This window comes from Hevea brasiliensis, chromosome 16, assembly GCF_030052815.1.
Source record: "Hevea brasiliensis isolate MT/VB/25A 57/8 chromosome 16, ASM3005281v1, whole genome shotgun sequence".
Classification (NCBI taxonomy): domain Eukaryota; kingdom Viridiplantae; phylum Streptophyta; class Magnoliopsida; order Malpighiales; family Euphorbiaceae; genus Hevea; species Hevea brasiliensis.
Window position 1 is genome coordinate 67,091,222 of NC_079508.1, and position 21,313 is coordinate 67,112,534.

Here is a 21,313-nt window from a genome sequence, read left to right on the forward strand (position 1 = left end):
TTTTATATTTATTATACCATATTATATAATCAAATAAGAAAAATGTTATTAAATCATTATATACCATATCATATTTCTAAACGTGTTAAAAATAAAAACCACACAATATAATATAGCTCAATATGATACAATACATTAATAAATCATACTGCATTCAATTCAAACACAGTGTTAGGGTTGTAATAAAATTATTTTTTAATTTAAAAATATAATATAAAATTTTTTAAATTTTAAAATTTTACATAATAAAATTCTTTTGTTTCTCAATAATCGATTGATATAATTAAGACTGGTGGTAATGTAGTGTGTGACAATGATAAAACCGAGTATGATTTTTTATACAAATTAATCATAAAAAAATTTTGATCATATAAAATAATAAAGTACTAAATATATAGCAAACTTTATCTCTAAAAAATAATCATAATTATTCATATTATCATCATTATAAATTATTCATATAAGTGCATTAATTATAAGTCGATTATCAAGATTAAAATGATTTTATTATATAAAATTTTAAAATAAAAAAAAAACAATTTTTTTTCCTTCCTTTTATTTCTAACTAATTATTTTTAATACAACACAGGATATATTAGGTACTTTTTAAATTTTTGCTAAAAAATTATTAAATAATTTCAGCGTACCAAATGAGCTTTAATGATTTGTCCACCGAAAAAAAAAATCAGCTTTAATGTTTGATGCTCCACCCAATGAAAATGCAACACATATTTTATATATATATTTACAAATATCATTACAGTTAAAAACTTTCTTCAAATGTGTATGGTCATTTATTTTCTCTCTTTTTATATTTTTTATTTACCATTGACATGTGTTATATTTTTATTAGTTAAGTTACTAATTTAAATATGTGAGCATTCAATCATTTTATTTTTATTTTAAATAAAATTTTCTAATTAGGAATCTTAATTGATATTGAAATAGAATTTTCCAATTAAGGCTTTTTTAATTGACATCGAAATTTAATGATATTTTTCGTTTACTATATATGAATTAATTAATGGTAATGCAAATGTAAAAAAGAAATAATTGTTTTTTAAATACATTTGATGCTTTATCACATGATTATTTATATTAAGTGTCAAGATATCAATCACTTTTATATTTTATTTTATTTTATATATTTTTTATTATAATATATAAATATATATAATATTTATAATTTTTTAATACTTAGAATAAACAAAATTTTTATTAATAATAAATTTGGAATTTTACATTTTTTTTCTAAGTATTAAATTCAATGTTAATATCCTTAAAAAATAAAGTGGTTAATAATATGAATTAGAGTGAGCTTATTTCCACAATTATAATGATTATCACTATAATTTTTAAATATTATTTTAATTATTGGATTAAATTGTTTCTTTATAATGTGATCAATATAATTAAATAATTCTTTCTAAAAAAAATATAATTACATAATTAATATTTTCGCATTAAATATAAAAATATAAGATATTTTTATCATTACTATAAATAATTTTTTCTTTAATAAATTAACTAACTATTCACATGAATAAATTTTAAATGTGGTATCTGCTTAATTTTTTCATTTCTCTATGATTATAAAAAAAAAATCACTGATTTTATTTTTTGTTTATATTAAAATAAATCTTTCTAATTTTTATTGATGTGAATGCCCAGTGTATATTTTCATTTAATTATTAATATTTTTTCTTTTTTTAAAATTTTATTTCTTTTATTTTATTTTTTTCTAAAAACTATAAATTATGATTTTACAAAATTACTTTTTTTCCCTTGAAAATGATGGCTAACATAACCATGACTAATTAATGCAAAGTCTGTAAAAAATTTACAGAGGATCCAATATCAAAAAATAGGCTACAAATATATTTATTAATTGTTAAGTTAAAAAAAATATAAAATATAAAATATAAAACACTAAAATAAATTTTTTTTTTTACCCAAATAGCAATATATAAAAACATTCAAGATCCATGATGAAATTTCTCTATTTATAAAATATGAAAATTATGGTATTTAATTTATTATTAAAATAATTATTTATAATAAAAATAGAAAGATATTTTTTTTAAATAGGAAAGATACTAATTTCTTGTATTTAATAAAATTAATTATAATAATTTTTATGGATGATATTTTATAAAAATAATTAAGTTAAAAAATTAAAATTACATTTAAAAAATTGTGACTTTAGCTATTTTAGTTATGGAAATATACTCACTCTGATAACAAGTAATATAATTTAAAAAGGTAATTTAGTCATTTTAATAATAAATAGTGGCAAAAACGTAATTTTAAAAGGGATAATATTTTTAGTTAACAAAATATACGATGAAGATAATTTAGTTAGATTTTAAACAATAGAAATTTATTAATGGTAAGATGAAAATAGTAATTTAATATAAAATAAAAAAAAGTGAAAATAATTTAAAAGAAACAAACGAGAGAGGCAAGGGGCTTATTTTTTACTGTTAATTTCCGCTGGGCAAAAATGCCAACGGTGAATGAAAGCGACTGAAGCGAGAACCCTGCTTGTACAAGGTGATGGCCCCAAACTGACATGTGGCCACATCATTCATTACTATTCACAGATGGCAACGTTTTAATACTTGTGCTGGTTCCGTATACACGTGTTACTTTCTGTGTATCTATTCAGCTGGGACCAATAATCACTCTCCACCTATTAATCTCTTTTCTTATTATTTTTTGTAATTTTCACAAGTAGAATAAATAAAGAATTTTTTTTTTTTTTTTGCGAAAATTAGAACGGTGTTTCCTAATTCAACAACCAGGTAGCAGAGAAAGGGTGGTTGCCTTGCCTTGTTAAGCACGTCTCTTTGGCCTATCAAACTCTATAAATACCCTTTCTTTTCTCCTTCAATTCCTTCCTTCCCTTCTTCTCTTTTCCTTCCCTTTATCATTCGTAACATTTCATTTCCTTCCCTTTCCTTCCTAGGGTTTATCCTGCATTTCCAGCCTTTTTGTTTGGGATTTTCAGTTTCTGATCTGACAACTGCATTTTAGAGATCATTTCCTGTTTGATTCATGGGAAAACGATAATCGAAGACACCATCACGTTTTTTCTACACGTGGGATTAGGTATGTAAATGTTTCTGCTGCTTGTCTTTTATTTTTCTATTTACTTTTACCTGTGGAATCTAAATTTTCGCGTTTCATGTGCATTGCTGTTACCTTAATTATTAACTACTTAAATAAAGATGAAACCTTTTTTAAGATCCATATTGTTCTCTAACTCTTTCTGGTTAAACATGCGAAACCCATGATTTAAAGGTGAACCCTTTCTTTTTGGTTCATAAAGGCGAAATCTTTTTGTATTTTGCAGCTTCAATTTCATCCTTTTTATAAATCTAAAAATGGAGCTCGTTGACGTATGGTTACTCAACCATAATATTTGAGTTAACCGGTCTACCTGCTTCTTTGAGATTCTCTTCGATCTCTGTGAGTCCTGGGACCTCAGGTTGTCTGACTTTTGACAGCCTATGGTTCTTGATGAATTGATTCTGTGAACTAATGTTAACAGTGATTTAAGAGTATTTATAATTTTAAGGGAAGATTGATTTGACAGCCGATTTCTATGTTTTGTTAGTGTACCAGATAATATTTCTATTTTTGTCGGGTGTTCTTAACCAGCCAAATCTGTTGAGGTTTCGAAACGTGTCTTAATCGTTTTCTTTCGATGTGACTCGATGACACTTTAATAGGAAAATTCTATGATTTGATGTTTGGATGCTTTTTTTTTTTTAACGAGATGTTACAATGCCGTTTGGCCTGGCAATTATAAATAATGGGGTGATAATGTTCTAAGAAATTTCTTTGATTTTGATTTGCAATATATAATTAAGTATAATTTGTTTCCAGTATTTTTTTTTCTTTTTCCTGGTGGGGGTTGAAGTCTACGGTCGTTTTGGTAGTTGCAGTGTCTTGTCATTATAGGAGAAAAACCAAAAATTTTCCATCTGTTCTCAATTTTTTTTTCTTTGTTGATGAAAATTTTATGCAACAATGAAAGGGGTGCATTATTAGATCCACAAGCGAAAGATCCTTTCTAATGGCCCATGGAGACCCACCATCTGCATCACACACATATACAGACAAGTATTACATACATACACATTTCATTGTATGAAGTCATGTTTTATGTCCATTGCTGCTGCTATGCACTATGGAAAGTCCCAGAATTATTTGTCATCAATGTTTTCTCCTATAGGAGCTGCATCTAGACGAAGAAATGGCATCTCCGATCGTATTGGGTCAGGTGGAGCGTAGTTAGAGATAACTTGATTTTGTTAGAACTAAGTGGTTCTATAAGAATTCATCATTATTTATTCTTTGCTAGATAATGTTTGTTGTCTTTTTCTAGATCTTTTAAAAAGAATTATAAGTTTATATATATATATTATTTACTTGTGCCTTTTGATGCACTAGGTATTCTTGATTAATTGCACTCCTATAAAATTAGCTTTCAACAAACTAATCAGTCTTGATTTATTTTGGCACACTTCTTGAAGAAAAGGATTTTCCCGAAGGGTAGGTATGCAGATGCCTAATCTCTCAATCAATTCTTCTGTTGTGAGAATTGTTTTATATTTATTTGTGTTTATATGTAGAGATGCACATAGTTTCATTGGTCTTCTTTGCTGCCAAAAGAATACATTGAGCTAATGGTAGATTTTGAATTTCTGAATAAGATGTCTTTAATTAAAACTAATTCTACAAATCGAATATGCCTTGTACGGTAGGCTGGTTTTCTCGTTTGTGATACTTGACTTTATATTAAGTAATATGGAATTGCAAACAATAAAAGTTTAAAAGGTTGTAGGCTTGCAGCAGTTTTTTTTTTTTTTTCCTTTTAAACTGTGTTATGAGATGTGGAATGTTTAAAGAATAGTCGTCTCAAAAGAAATCTTACACCACACACTGTGATAGCAAGTGTTGTTTTTTATTTTTTTCTTTTAATTTGTAAAAGATATCTTAGATTAACAACAGCATAGCAAACTGTCATTTTCTTTTTGCATAAGTTCTTTATGTTGAAAATTTTGATCAAGGCCTAATGGCAACCCCAGTTAATACCTGTCAAAGCATGGCTACCCTGCTCGGGGTCATTAATTTTCTTTGACCTATATTCGCTATAGTATTTAGGATCAGTTCGATTCCCAAGATTTTATATATATATTTTTTTATGTTTATTGCTTGAGTATAAAGTTAAAACCAAGATGGCAGACTTTGATGTTGATGTGGACGTGCTAGTTTCTTAACTTGAACAGCAATGATTGTCAATATCAATCTGTGTTGGATATGACTGAGCTACGAAATCTTTTAAAATCTCCAAGTATTGCATTGGAGCTGAATTCAGAAGGAAAGATCGTTCCGTGACGTTGCAGGACTTTTTCGTTTTGAATCTTTTGATATTTACTTTCTAATTAATCCTTTGAAGTTTTATTTGTCATGATATTACTTGATTAATTTTTTAGGACCGGGAATTCTTACTCTTTTTTGGAAACCCTGGTGTTGAACAATTTATTTTATTATTGGAAATTTTGGACCATGTGTATTGATCGGATACCTTTTATATTATTATTATTTTGGTTTATCAATATAATTTTTGGCTGATTCAAGTCACTTGTGTGAATCTTCAAACTTGTTTATTTCAACAAGGCAATGTTCAGTAACATGGTTCTTTTCTTCTTAAAACTCTGAGCAGCTATTTGGTGCATTTTACTGGAGCTATATACCATCCTTTCCTCAAGGATTCTTGTGCAAATAATGTTTGGCAACTTGCTATAAATGCGGTGTAGTTTGGGGGATGAGAAGGTATAGATGTTTGATAAATATGTTACATTATTATTTTGGAGAAATTTTAGACTTCAATTTAATGATTTGCTGTCCAAGCAGTTTTCAGGAAGCCTATGCTTGATGGACTGCTTTCCCAGCAGCAGTGACAAGAAAACATTGAAGAAGTGGTTTTTCATTGATAAAAGGGTTGGGTAAAAAGTGCTGTCGGAGGTGCATATATCTGTGTTTTGGCTTAGTGGTTTGTTAGTATCAAACACTTAAATTTACAGTTTGGAGGTGCTTTATAAGTAATATTCTGGATCCAATGGACATGAAGTCAAATAATTCATCTCCAGTTCTCACTGATCCCGCACCAATAAACAAATCAAGGCTCGGCATCCGTTCTAATTTGCTGCCTTTCCCACAATCTGGAGCATCTTTTTCCTCTGGCAAGAACATAACTATTCCCAGGAAAAAACCAGGAAAGCTTGATGATGTTCGCTCCAACGGATGGTTGGATGCCATGAAATCCTCATCTCCGCCTCGTAAGAAGTTCATTAAGGATTTCAACTTTGAAGTTGCTACAGATGAGACTGACATTGCGTACTTCTCTTGGATGGTATGCTTGGCTTAGTTTTAATAAATTCATAGGATGTTATAAGTTAAAAATTTAATGTCCACTGCTTTGTTGATACATTGTTAAAAGGATGGAATTTGTTTCGGTACATTTAGTGATTGTTTGTGCTTACAAATTCTCATTTATTTCTTTTCATCATATTGTTTCCTCTTATTTCTGACTCTGCAGCTTAAGTACCCATCAGCACTTAATTCTTTTGAGCAAATTGCAAATTTTGCAAAAAACAAGAAGATAGCAATGTTTCTAGATTATGACGGGACTCTTTCTCCCATAGTTGATGACCCAGAGCAGGCCATCATGTCTGATGATGTAAGAATTGCCAATAAATATTTTGCATGTTTGATATAACTGTTTTCCCCTTTTCCCGTTAAATCCTCATTTACCACCTTTTATTTCCATCACATTGAAATTAAGATTAACTGTGTGGTTTTCAGATGCGTTCTGCTGTAAGAAACGTTGCAAAGTATTTTCCAACAGCAATTATTAGTGGAAGAAGCCGTGATAAAGTAGGCGGATGGTCCCTCAATTGATATACTAAGATTTGTATATGCATATTGTGTATTAATGATCTTGTAATTATTTGGCTGCCTTTGGGTTGCTAACTGGCTGCATATGTGTTGCAGGTATATGAGTTGGTAGGACTAACAGAACTCCATTATGCCGGTAGTCATGGGATGGACATCATGGGCCCTACCAATAAGGCAGTGTCCAAGGACATAGCAAATTGTATTAAATCTACTGACCAACAGGTATCAGATATGACTACATGTTATGCAACTGCTCATATTTTCAGTTCCATACAAGATAATAAAAGTGGTCTGTTGACACTAACTGATCTGTTTGTGTTGTTGCAGGGCAAGGAGGTAAATCTGTTCCAGCCTGCTAGAGAATTTATACCTATGATTGATGAGGTGCTTGATTGTTTTGTTGCATTTACATATAATGCATATGAAGAAAAAAAAAATTTCTGTTTGTCAATTTGTCATAGTTATTTATTTAGGTTTTGATGCACAGGTTTTTAGAACCCTTGTCGAGAATACTAAAGAAATCAAAGGTGCAAAAGTTGAGAATCACAAATTTTGTGCTTCTGTTCATTATCGTAATGTAGATGAGAAGGTAAGGAATGCTAAGGATTCACAGTCCATCTTTTTTTTTTATTTTTATTTTTAAAGAAGTCTGTCCCACTGCATGCATTTCAAGTTTGGCCATCAAGTTTTAAGATGCATTCTGTTTCCATTGATTTCAGAACTGGCCTATAATTGCACAATGTGTGCATGATATTCTAACACAGTATCCTCGTTTGCGGTTAACTCATGGGCGGAAGGTAATTTGCTTGCCTATGTGCTCTGATGATTTTTTTTTTGTCCCTCAATGATGTAAATTTTATCTTGCATGTCATCTGGTAATTTAAAAATTCTCGACTTACTTTCCTATGGTTATTAGGTTTTAGAGGTCCGTCCTGTGATTGACTGGAATAAAGGGAAAGCAGTTGAATTTCTGCTTGAATCTCTTGGTATGCAATCTCATTCTTGGTGATTCTAGCATCCTAGGTGATATCTCTTAGTATAAATTCTGCTATTCCCGCTTGAATCTCTTGGTATGCAATCTCTTTCTTTTATGCAATGCAGGCCTCAGTAACAGTGATGATGTGCTCCCAATTTTTATTGGAGATGACCGAACTGATGAAGATGCATTCAAGGTATTGAGTTAATTTTGTATTTGTGAATTTCTTGTAAATTCTGTGTAAAATTTTGATGTAATTTCAGGTGTTGCGAGAAAGAAATCAAGGTTATGGCATTCTGGTGTCTTCTGTACCCAAAGAAACCAATGCATTTTACTCCCTAAGGGATCCAATGGAGGTACAAATTCTGCCCTACAAGGCCGGCCTTTGTCCTTCATTTTTATTTGTACTTTGATTTGCTTGTGCTCTAACCTTAAGGGGAAACCATGTTAATCTTCAGGTAATGAAATTTCTGTCATCGCTGGTGAGATGGAAGAAGCTAGGAGAAGAGGACGCTCCATGAATAATAATAATAATAATAATAATAATGATGATGATGGAGTGTATATTATGATCAGCATGGCAATAGCCATTTAATTTATTTTTGTTGAACGATTATTGGTAAAATCGCTTTATGGTCCAATTCTGCTATTTGCTGTTTTATTAAGCAGATTAAGGAATAATGATTCTCCATCAAAATTGAATTCCATTTACATCATGTATTTTTTTTTTATCTAAATTTCTCAATTTAATCTCATTTGAAACAATGATGACCGACACATCGCTCCTTCATATATTTGTCAATTTTATTTTAAAGTTTTTCTTTACATCATAAGAAGGTAAGAAATTATGTAAATTATTATATTAAATAAAAATTAATAATATTAATATTTATTGATTTGTATGTTCACAATTAATTTTAACAAATAAAATTAAATATCGAATAAAAAATAATTACAAATAAAAAAATCAATATGGTATAAAATTATATCAAATTAAATTTTTTTTATTATACATATACAATTTAAAATTTTCACATTGATTATATATATTTTATAAAAATTATAAAATGTCAAAAATTAATTAGTGTTGATAAAATTAAAACTTTATTATTAAAGAAATTTAATAAAAAATATATGAATCAACATAATAATAAATAATTAATTTTACATATTTCTAAAATACTAATTATAAGATTATAACATAATAATAAGTTTTTCATAATAAATTTTATTTTTATAATTTTTTTTTATTTTTTTTAATATACTTATATTTTTATTAATTTAATTTAAAAATTATAAATACATATATAATAGACATATTATAAAAAGCAAAAATTTATTATATTATCACAATAATAATTAATAAATTATAATAATATTATATTATATAAATAATTAATAAAAAAATTTATATAAAAATATTAAATTATAAATATATTAACGAGAGTGTAGAAAACGTGTAACACATATTTTAAAAATATTAGTTATAAATAAAATTATAAATAATATATAAATAAATGAACATTTAATTATAAATAAAAAAATAATTAGTAAATAATTAAAATTTGAAAGTTTTAAAATTACTATAGAATTATGGAATCAAATTATATATAACTCTTATTAAAATAATTAAATATCATAAAAAAAATAACTTTCATTCATTTTATTCCGTTATGATTAAATAATACAAACCCTAAAGAGCCACTTCCTTAATTTTCGCTTTTCAGTCCCGTTGACATTTCTCTTAAGAAAATTAAAAACGCTAAATAATTAAATAATTTTTAAAAATTTATAAAAATTCAATTTTTAAAATTAAATTTTGAATAATATTTAAAATATTTCCTTAAAAAAATAAATATCTTATATAAACAGTAAGTAAATACCTAATATATCCCCAAAAGAGAAAATAAAACAAAGAAAGATCACAGTAAAAGCCCAGATGGCTCCATAAGAGAAGAGAGCACCTGTCTGTCAAATCCTCTGTCTATAAATCTCTATTCTCCGATTCACTCTATAGCACAAAACTGCACTATTCATTCTTATTTATTGTCTCTTCAGGTTCTCTCTTTTATGTGTATTGATATATATATATGGATATCTTTTAATGTACGTGTGCAGTGTGTTTTGTAGCTGATTTTGATATTTGGATTCGTAACAGAATGGAGGAAACTTGAGGCTGCCTGGTGAATGGGGAACTTCAAATGCAGTCTTCTTTAAGTTCCAACCATTTTCCCCTCAAATTCGTGCTTCTACCGGCTTCTCTTCTTCTCTAGATACTGGTTTTTCTCTATTTTTCTTCTCTTTTCTCTCTGATTTAAGATTTTTTTGTATTTAATATGCGACCCTTTTGTTCACTTTTCTTGAAAATTCATTCTTTGTGGTTTTTTTTTTTTTTGGTTAATCTAGGTCCTAGCACTGAATTGGATGCTGTCTCTAGCTTCAGTGAGATCGTTCCTGACACTGTAATCTTCGATGATTTCGAGAAGTGGAATATCTTCTATTCCCTTTAAATTGATCTAGCTCAACGGGAAATTGAAAGTTTCGATCATCGTATTCTGTTTGATTGGTTGACAATTGTGTACATAATTTAGTTGTTACAATTCTCATTTTTAATTTTTTTTTTTTGGTGGTGATTGTTTATAATGCAGGTTTCCTTCAACTGCTGCTACTGTTAGCTCTTCTCTTCTTTTGGGTATATTGACTCTCCCTGACACGATATTCAGAGTAAGCACCAAATTTATCTATTCATTTCGGGTGTGGGCGAAGGGAGAAGTATATTTGGAGCAATTATTTTGGCCTGCATATGTTCTTTCTTTGCTTTAAAATCGAAATCTTTTCTTTTCTCGTAGAATGCTGTGGATATGGCTTTTGGCAGATTCAGGGTGTACTGCGTTGGAAAATCCTGAATTGAGATCTTCTTTCGCAAACAAGGTTGATTTTACTAAACCTTGATTGTTGTTGTTAATAGATGCATGTTGACTTTGTGTTGTTGGATTGATGACATGATCCACATTGATGTAGGCTTTAGTTAATGTTGGAGGCGATTTGGTGAAATTAGTGCCTGGCCGAGTTTCAACTGAAGTTGATGCGCGGTTGGCTTATGACACTCATGGCATTATTAGGAAGGTAATCATTTCAAAGAAAATGATAAAAGTGTCCAGTTGTCAGTTTTAGTAATATTTCAAAAATTCCTTTTTTTCTGTCACAGATTGTATGTTTTAGTAGTTGTCTGAGTCCGTACTTTTACTTTGTAGTCTGTTTGTTTGGAGAATTGTTGAAATACATCTCTTTTTTATTTCCATTAGAAAAACGTGTACTTGTACTAATATTAATGGATCTCTGAGTATACTTTTTGTTGAATTAGTCTATATGAATCACATTGAATATGATTTATTGTTTAATTATCTTTGTCTGCTGTGTTATATGTATAATCATTACAATCACTTTGGGGTTTCTCTTTGTTAAATCATGTTATGTTCATGGATTTTGTATCTCACATTGATTGCTGCATTTGTAACTCAATTAGTTTGGGAGCCTAGAGCAATTAGTTTATTAGGAATTTCCTTGGAATGCTATCTGATGTTGGTTCTGTATCATGATATACAGGTGCATTCCTTGCTGAAGTTGTATGATGAAATTAATGTTCCTCCAGAGCGCTTGTTATTCAAAATTCCTTCAACTTGGCAAGTGAGTCCCTTTACAGAATAAGTCATTATTAGCAATATTAAGAATTTCCTACACAATCAAACGGGAAAATTGATGATTTTTTTTTCACACTCCTTTATGGTTTAATCATTTGGTCTTTTATTCAGGGAATAGAGGCCTCGAGATAGCTGGAATCTCAAGGCATACAGACGCATTTGACTTTTGTTTACAGGTGAATATTATGTTCTTAACTGAACTCATCAGAAACTCTACAATGAAAAGTAAATATATGTTAAGTTGCTAATATTAAATTTGCAAGTATGTCAATTAATTAATTTATTATTTATTGGGTTAGTCTATGTATTGGAGGTACTCATGGGTTTAGTAGTAATTATGGTTAACCTTGCCAGTTTCAAATAAAATTCCTGTGTGTGTGGGTAAGACTTATTTTTTGTGCATGTTACATTCTGAATGATTTGCTTGAGTTACAATTTTAAGTGTAATAAATATTAGTAAACTATCTATAGAATCAGACACTTCTTTGTATCTTTTATATAATTTGATGGTTGAATAGATTACTTTTAGACATTATTTGCTTATTCCCAATGTGTATATTTTTCATGTTTTCCACACTTTCACGGTTCCACCTATCTGCAATGGTTTACCAAAAGCAATTTATGAAGATGAAAAATGAAGTTAGACAACTAATGTTCAATTTTCCCATAGGGTAACAATGTATTTTAATGTTTATTTCTTGATTTGATTGTTCCCATGTTTCTCAGCTTTGCTCAAGCTGCAGCTGCGGCCCAAGCTGGTGCTTCTGTAATACAGATTTTTGTTGGGCGCATCAGGGTAATCATCCCCCTTGACCAAGGATAATAATTACATAGATTAGCGAAACTTAAGTTGATATTGTTGTTAAGGTGCATCTATTATCCTTCAGGACTGGGCACGCAGCCATTCCGGTGACCCTGAGATAGATGCTGTTCTGAAAAGAGGGGAAGATCCTGGTTTGTCTTTGGTTAGTCAAACAAATTTACTTTTCCATTTTTTATTTTTTGGCTGCCTTTATGTGATTAGTTTGTTAAGATTTCTTCTATATAATAAGCAGATACTTCATGAACTTAGTTTCAAGGAACAATGAAGATTCACTTCTTTGCTTGTTTGGGAATCATAAACAGACATGTCTCCAGGCACAATTTTTTGTTTTGGCCCTTTTCTTGGGGCATATTCAGTAGAATTTCAGTATTTTCTGCCTTTAATTATTGCTGCATTCAAGTTCACCAAGAGTTTTCACCATTCATGCATTGCAGCTGTTGAATGGGTTATGTGATTACTATCCAGTGTATTTTGCATGCAGAACATGATGTTGTCAATGCATTCAGAAATTTAAATTATGTTGTCTTTCAAAACTAGTTAGGGGAAAAAACAATCATCTCTTGATTTCAAGAATCTTGTTTGTGCAGCTGTTGAATGAATTACATGTTGAAGATATAAGGTTGTCATTATTTCCATTTTGGACTAAGTATTTAAAATTTTTTTATAACAACTGACAAGTGACAACATCACGTATGTGTGCCAGATACAATTTGCTAAGTTACTCAATAAAGAGTAGAAATGGCAACAAGAAAATTTGAGGCAGGGAAGTTTGTTGCCTCTCACTTTGTTTTTCATCCTCCTTTCTTTCCAAAACAAAGTTGGGGTTCAGATGAGCCCCAATTACTTTAGTGACCTAACAAATCTTCTATTTCTTCTTCTTCTTTTTTTATTTTTTTATTTTTTTAATTTTTATCTTTCACCTCTTCTAGTTCAATTTCACCAGAAGACCTAAAACCATTTAACGTGTTTTAAATTCATTCATTCATTTTTTAACTTGATAAAGCACCCAGACCTATTTTTACATTCTATACATTGATATATGTCATGTTAAAATATTCTACACAGATGCAATTTGTCAACTCAACTCAACTAAGCTTTTATCCCAAAAATTTGGATCGGCTATATGGATTCGCTTTCTCCACTCTAATCGATTTTGGGTTAAATCCTCAGAAATGTGTAATGCTTTTAGGTCACGTTGTACTACTCTCCTCTAAGTCAATTTAGGTCTACCTTTTTTTTTCTTTCTATCCTCTAACCTAATGTGCTCTATTTGTCTAACTGGAGCCTCCGTATGTCTACGCTTCACATGATCAAATCACCTCAATCTCCCTTCTCTCAACTTATCCTCAATTGGCACCACTCCTACCTTTTCTCTAATACTCTCATTACGGACTTTATCTAGTCTAGTATGGCAACTCATCCACCTTAACATTCTCATCTCTGCAACTCTTATCTTAGACGCATACGACTCCTTCAGTGCCCAACACTCACTACCATATAACATAGCCGGTCGTATGGCTGTACGGTAAAATTTTCCTTTCAACTTATTGGGAATCTTGCGATCACATAAAACTCCCGTAGCACATCTCCACTTCAACCATCCGGCTTTAATCCTATGACTAACATTCTCCTCACATCCCCCATCTACTTGAAGGACTGATCCGAGATATTTAAAGTGATTACTTTGGGACAGTACCACTCCATCCAAACTAACTCCTTCCCTATCACTAGTTTGGCCTTCATTGAACTTGCAATGCATATATTCTGTTTTCGTTCTACTTAACTTAAAACCTTTTGACTCTAGAGTACTTCTCCAAAGCTCTAGCTTTCTATTGACTCATTCTCGCGTCTCATCTATCAGAACAATATCATCCGCAAACATTATGCACCAAGGAATACTCTCTTGTATATGTTTCTTCAATTCATCTAAAACTAATGTAAAAAGGTAGGGACTTATAGCTGATCCTTAGTGTAATCCAATTGAGATCGGAAAATCTCTTGTGTCCCCTCCTACTGTGCGCACAATAGTAGTTGCTCCTTCATACATATCTTTCAACACTTGTATGTACCTAATAGATACCCTCTTTTGTTCTAACACACTACATAAGACATCTCTTGGAACACAATCATAAGCCTTCTCCAAATCAATAAAAACCATGTGTAGATCTTTCTTCACATCTCTATATTTCTCTATCAAGCTTCTAATGAGAGAGATCGCTTCCATAGTTGAACGACCGGGCATGAAGCCAAATTGATTGAGAGAAATAGAAGTATCATGACGTAGTCGATGCTCCACAACTTTCTTCCACAACTTCATAGTATGGCTCATGAGTTTAATTCCCTATAGTTTGAGCAACTCTGTATGTCTCCCTTATTTTTAAAAATAGGTACTAAAATACTCCTTCTCCATTCATCAGGCATTTTCTTTGAGTTTAGAATCTTATTAAATAATTTAGTTAATCATGACACTCTCATATCTCCCAAATACTTCCACACTTCAATTGGTATTCCATCGAGTCCACAGGCTTTATCCACTTTCATTCTCTTAAGTGCTTCATTTACTTCTAAAGATCTAATCCTTCTAGTATAATTCACATTATTTTCTATTGTTCTATAGTATATATTCACGCTATTATCATTTTGACTATTATTAAAGAGATCATTAAAATAATTTCTCATCTTTCTTTAATGTCCTCATCTTTCACTAACACTTTTCCTTCTTTATCCTTAATGCACCTAACTTGATTGAGATCTTGACATTTTCTTTCTCTCCTCCTTGCTAGTCTATAAATATCTTTTTCCCCTTCTTTAGTTTCAAGTTTCTCATGTAACTTTTTAAAGGCCTATGCTCTTGCTTGACTAACTGTCTTTTTTGCCTCTTTCTTTGCTATCTTGTACTGTTCATATGCCTTGTTATTATCATATTTAGGTAATTTCTTATACCATTTTCTTTTTATCTTCACTGCCTTTTGTACTGCCTCATTCCATCACCATCTCTCTTTTGAGGGTGGTCCATGTCCTTTAGACTCTCCAAGTACTTTTTTAGCTACTTCTCTAATCATTGATACCATCTGTATCCACATATCTTTGGCCTCCATATCCAGCTTCCATGCTTCGGACTCGAGAAGCTCATTTTTGAACTTCACTTGCTTTACTCCTTTGAACTCCCACCACTTTGTTCGAGCTACACTATTTCTTCTGACCTTACTTGAATTGTTCCTAAACTTGACATCCAAGAGCACTAACCGATGTTGACTTGTTAAAGCCTCTCCTGGAATGACCTTGCAATCATTGCATAGAGCTTTATTTGTGTTCCTGGTTAAGAGGAAATCGATTTGGCTTCTATGTTGCTCACTTTTGAAAGTCACTAAATGTGACTCTCTTTTTATAAAGTAGGTATTTGCTAGTATTAGGTCGTATTCCATAGCAAAATTCAGGATGTTTTTTTCCCTCCTCATTTCGACTACCAAAACCAAAACCTCCATGAACATTCTCATAACCTTGCCTATCACTTCCTACATGTCCATTCAAATCTCCACCAATGAAAACATTCTCTTCATTCAGTATGCTTTGCATTAAATGAACCATATCTTCCCAAAATCTTTGTTTGCTCTCACTATCTAGTCCTATTTGTGGGGCATAAGCACGAACTACATTTATTGTTTCTCCTTTTAGTACTAGTTTTACTAGTATAATTCTATCTCCTATTCTTTTCACAGCTATTATAACGTCTTTCAATGTTCTGTCTATGATCATGCCTATTCCATTCTTGTTTCTCTCCTTTCTGGTAAACCACAGTTTGTACCCTGAATTACCCACTTCCTTGCTTTTCTCTCCTACCCATTTAGTCTCCTGAATGCAAGCAATATTCACTCTTCTCCTTTCCAAGGTATCGACAAGCTCCATTAATTTTCCTGTAAGTGATTTAACATTCCAAGTACCAACCCTGATCCTCCTCCTATCCTGTTCCTTCCTAATTGGTCTCTTTCTATGATATGTTCTATTGTTTTTAATATCTATCTTGTGTTCTGTTCCACTATCTGTTCTACTATCTGTTCTATGGACTAACTTCTTTACCCACACCCGTCCATGATGTGGGAACCCTTGCTCACTTAACACCACACCTGGGCTCCGGCATGGTGCGTCGCTTTCGGTGAACGCCCTACACCCTTGCATATTTCTCGCTACATCCGGGCACTGATGTAGTGCATCGTAAGTAGAGGACGCCCCAACATTTATATCATTTGAATCCATATCATAAGGTGTGATGAAAGTTTTACGCTGTTTTGTCACCTACCGCAACCCTCCTCCTTTATCCGGGTTTGGGATCGGCTAAGCACAAACTACTTAGACGGAGTTACAGATGCAATTTGTCATTTTGTAAAATCTAGGACTGGATGGTTAAGTTATTCTTTGCCTAGTGTTTTTTGGCACCTTGAAATTGAATGATACTACTACCTTTTGGTGATGTGGTCCAGTGTTTGGCGGTATGAGACTAGCATGCCATCTGAACTTCTGAAGTAAATTTACTGAAGTTCAATGTTGGACTTTTCCATGTTGATTTCACGTCTGTCTTTCTGTTAGCTGGTGTTGACTTGTATAAGGAGGGGGTCTGGAGGTGTGATTTGGATGCGTTCCGACCAACTTTATCTTTGTATCTTAACATCAATTAATTTGATGGTTAAAATTGTCATCTCACTTCACTCTTGATAACTTTATTATAATAATTACTCTGAAATGCCAAGATTTTACTTTGATGCACTACTATATCTCGTTGTAGGTGACAAAAGCGTATAATTAGATCCACAAATATGGGCATAAATCAAAGTTGATGGCAGCAGCAGTTCGGAACAGACAAGATTTATTCAGTCTTTTGGGGTAATATGACTTTTGGGGTAATATTTTACTTGTATTCAGCTAGGATTTTTTACAGCTGAACACAAAAATTAACATTTAATACCTATGTTTTTTTTGTTCTACTCTTCCAGGGTTGACTATATAATTGCACCATTGAAGGTATTGCAATCCCTTTCAGAGTCCACCACTACTCCTGATGAGAAGTACTCTTTTGTTCAGAGGTTATCACCACAATCTGCTGCTGCCTACAATTTCAGTGAAGATGAGGTCTGTTGTCTCTCCATTCTAAAGCCTTTTCCTCCTAAGCATCTTGAATTTCCCTGTCAGTACAATATTAAAATGGGGAATGACGTCTACTTTAACTTTTAATTAGAACTGATGATCTAGATGATTGTTCAGACTATTGAGGAGCGCTGGAATCTGGTTATAGTGGCTACAAATTGAAATCTAAAGAACGCGCTGAAGTGATCTCAAATTAAATTTACCTGAAAAATACCTCAAATGCATCTCATTTTAGGGAACCTGTTATTAGTTAACACAAGATGGACCCATCACAATTACATCACTGCTACCATAGTTTTCTATTCAGCAGAAAGCACACGTCTGTTCTCTCTTTAATGCATACTATTGGATGTGCAGCTCTCCAGAAACCTGCTTTAGTCCTCAGCTTCTTGCGGGAAAATTTTTTTTGTCCAGCCTTCTGAGTGCCTAGCTATAAGACTTTCTAATTGGTCTTCCCTTGATATCCAGGTAGCAAAATGGGACCAATTAAGTCTTGCACTACCTATGGGGCCAGCAGCGATTGACCGTCTGGCTGCTGGTCTGGATGGTCACATTGATCAAGCAAGGCGAGTTGAGGAACTATTTACAAAGATTTGGCCACCACCAAATGTGTAAAGCTTTAGTCCATTCTGAGGGATTTCTAAGCTACATGGGTGTCCTGGAATAAAAGGAAAATACACTTTTTAGCCCCCGTTGAGTATTGCTAAGCAACTCCAATTAATTCTTCTTCACCTGTATCGCTTTTCAGGAAGGAAAAGCCACCTTCATCGTCGGAGTGGCACCCACCTTTTGCATTTTGTGGTTATCCATATTACCTGTACTGTGTTTTTTTTTTTTTTTTTTAATACTATTCTGTATTAAAATTTAGAAATTCATTTTATAATTATTCACTATTTAATTCTAAAAATCAAAATAACACAAGGAATAAACATTTTGCTAATAAAATAAACTCTCCAGGTTTATATAGTTTAGCAAAAAGAAGGTGGTTCTATATTGAGTTTAAATTTTATTCATGGTAGCCTAATGTTGATTGTATATCTGCATCTTAAGATTTCATATGTGATTATATGTACCATGGGATTTCTTTAAATATATGCAAGTATAATCATTGTTAACAATCGAGTGGTAATTGATTATTCATTTTTATCTCTTATATTTGAATTTTATATAATAATTAAAAAAATAATTAGATAATTTTATTTATATAATAATATATTAATAATTCATTAAATTATTTTCATCTCGCTTAATTATTTCATATAAATATTTATTATTTTTAATAGAGATAAAAAATAAAATAAAAAAATAATTAATATTTTTTTATTTGATAAAAAATAATATGATGTTCTTGCAATCACAAGACATGCATCGATTTAACGTGGAAGACACGCATAGAAAGTTGATAATAATCACTAAAATTTTATTTTTAAAAAAACAATTACTAATATTTTTTGATTCCTATTAACAATTAATGTTTCAAAGAAATTTATTTGATTAAATTCAATCATCTTTCAACTGCCAATCATTCTGCGGGACCAATTTTCTAAATTTTGTTAATGCCTAAGTGGCAAAGTAAGTTGTTAGTTTCATATTCATTAATTATTAAGTCCTCTTTATTTATGAGAAAATATTTTTCTATAAAATATTTTTTATATTTTTTTAATATTTAAGCACTTAGTAAAATAAATTTATAAAAAATATTTTTTTAATTGAAGAAAAAATTAAGTCAAAAAAATAACTTTTTTCTTTAAAAAAAATAAAGTTATTTTTTTTTATTTTCTAAATTATATAAGGAAACATTTTTTCATTGAAAATACTCCCCATATATAAATTATTTCTAAAAAAATAAACGAATTTTAAGTCACCTAATATTAATTAATTGGCTTAATTTCATATTAAAATATTACTATATTTTATACTTATAAATGTATCATTGCCATCTAAAAAAAATTAAATAATAAACCCAATTTTCTTGTTCTTAGACTTTTTACTTTCATTATAAGCCCTAAATCGAAAATATTTATTACTATTCTCTAAATTATTTTATTCAACTTGAAATAATTAAATAGACAAAAATAATGTTTAAAATTGGTGATAATATTGTTAAATATTAAATTTTATACAAATAAATTAAAATTAAATTAAAACTATTACATTGAAAAATCTCAACAACAAAATCTTATAAAAAATCATAGAGAAATTAAAAATATGAATTAATTTAATTCTTTAAAAAACTAAATATAATAGTATAATTTATTCGGTAGATTGCGTGATGTTCTCTTGTACGAATATGCTCCCAGGTCCTAAATGCTTTCATGTGGGACATCTTTGTTTAATTGTCGACAATAATTTATAAGGTAAAGCTCCACATCATCAACTACATTATTAAATTATTCCAATCATTCAGTTTCCATCATCATCAGCAGTGCCAACATCGGTGGACGTGGATCCACATATTATTGCTATTATTTATCATCCAATAAATAAATAAATTTAAGAAATTGACACTCTCTCTATTTCCAGATCCTGGGGGCGGCCTAACGCATGTGCAAAACACTGAACCCATGTATAGGATTAGGGATCGAGCATGTGGGAAGATGCATGAGATTAGAAGGACAACTCAGACCCATCAAGAATTAGGTGAAGGGATCCAGTTTTTGGTATTGAATGTTTTGTTTTCTCTTCAATAATGATGCTGTGAACAGGTTCATAAATCAACATCGGATCTAAGGCAGGCACTTACTGTAGTAAGCTGAGTCATTAGGTTTCTGTGGCCAATAGCATTCCTTGTCTAATAATGTTTCGAGGACAAATAGGAAACAACCATTTGTGTAGGGCAGCAAATTATTTAATCTAAGATGGAAAATGGAGAAAAATGAAAAAAAAAAATATTGGTGGCCGAGGAGATGGCATCAATCGTTTTCCGAAGCTGAATCAGCAACTAGGATAATTGTTATCGATTTGTTTAAGGGAAATAATTGTTTTTTTTTTTTGAAGATGTTAGAAAGCAGTGGCCCAATCCAATCAATCAGGTTGAATATTCTGCTGCTGTACTGTTGCTTTCTATACACTTATGCTTTTTAGGCATGCCACCTGTTATCTGTCTCGAATGTCCTAATGTGTTGTGATGTTCCTTCTTTTGCCACGTATGTAGATTCGCTAATCATCTCTGTTTTTATGGTTATTTTACGGTTTCTTTGACTCTGAAATTTCAAGAAAATTATGGTTATTTCTTTCTGCGATTTCCTCGCACTTTCTCTCCCGTCCTCTACTAAATTAATGTAATTTCATTATTATTTATTACGTACGAAACAAACATGGTAAATTATGACTCAAATTCATCCAAAAAACCAACTTATAATTATCCTTGGGAAATTATCATATGAGCTTCAAAATATGGTGATGGGTCCAATATTAACCTTAGATTGAGAAAAATAAGAGAAGAGAAAAGGGAAAAAAATTAATTTTATTATTTTGATATTAAATAGACTAGAGAGAAGGAGAAAGAGGAGAATAGAAATTAAATTTTATTTCTCTAATTTTTTTTATTGAGTTAAAATATTTATTTTCATATTAAAGTGAGATGGAGAAAAAAAAAAGAGAAATATAGAGATAAAGGTATTATTTATATTAAAATTATAAGTTTTTTTTTTTTTTGAAAAAACACTTGATCCATCATGCACAATATTTTTAAAATTTATGATA

The 21,313-nt window shown here is 30.7% G+C and overlaps 1 protein-coding gene and 1 pseudogene across 4 annotated transcripts; both read left to right on the forward strand.

The window, feature by feature from the left end:
- Positions 1-2,826: 2,826 nt before the first annotated feature.
- Positions 2,827-8,674, forward strand: LOC110631793 (probable trehalose-phosphate phosphatase F). 4 transcript variants are annotated; one of them, XM_058137686.1, is made up of 14 exons: positions 2,827-3,111; positions 4,459-4,564; positions 5,735-5,844; positions 5,926-6,424; positions 6,611-6,751; positions 6,877-6,948; positions 7,066-7,191; positions 7,297-7,353; positions 7,457-7,558; positions 7,689-7,766; positions 7,886-7,955; positions 8,071-8,141; positions 8,209-8,301; positions 8,404-8,674. In XM_058137686.1, the coding sequence occupies exons 4-14, from the start codon at positions 6,131-6,133 to the stop codon at positions 8,464-8,466; spliced, it is 1,167 nt and encodes a 388-aa protein (XP_057993669.1). In that variant the 5' UTR covers positions 2,827-3,111; positions 4,459-4,564; positions 5,735-5,844; positions 5,926-6,130; the 3' UTR covers positions 8,467-8,674. The 4 variants fall into 4 exon arrangements, with proteins under 4 accessions (XP_057993669.1, XP_057993670.1, XP_057993668.1 ...); XM_058137687.1 differs by having other exon boundaries at positions 4,459-4,560; XM_058137685.1 differs by lacking the exon at positions 4,459-4,564.
- Positions 8,675-9,849: 1,175 nt separating this feature from the next.
- On the forward strand, positions 9,850-18,570 carry LOC110631802 (uncharacterized; annotated as a pseudogene).
- Positions 18,571-21,313: the final 2,743 nt, after the last annotated feature.

What these genes read in the sequence shown, in the direction of transcription:
- LOC110631793 (XM_058137686.1), top strand. Translation starts at nt 6,131, where the DNA reads ATGGACATGAAGTCAAATAATTCATCTCCAGTTCTCACTGATCCCGCA. An exon ending in GTGGAAGAAGCCGTGATAAA is followed by an intron (nt 6,949 to 7,065) that starts GTAGGCGGATGG and finishes TATGTGTTGCAG; the next exon opens with GTATATGAGTTGGTAGGACT. An exon ending in ATCGTAATGTAGATGAGAAG is followed by an intron (nt 7,559 to 7,688) that starts GTAAGGAATGCT and finishes CATTGATTTCAG; the next exon opens with AACTGGCCTATAATTGCACA.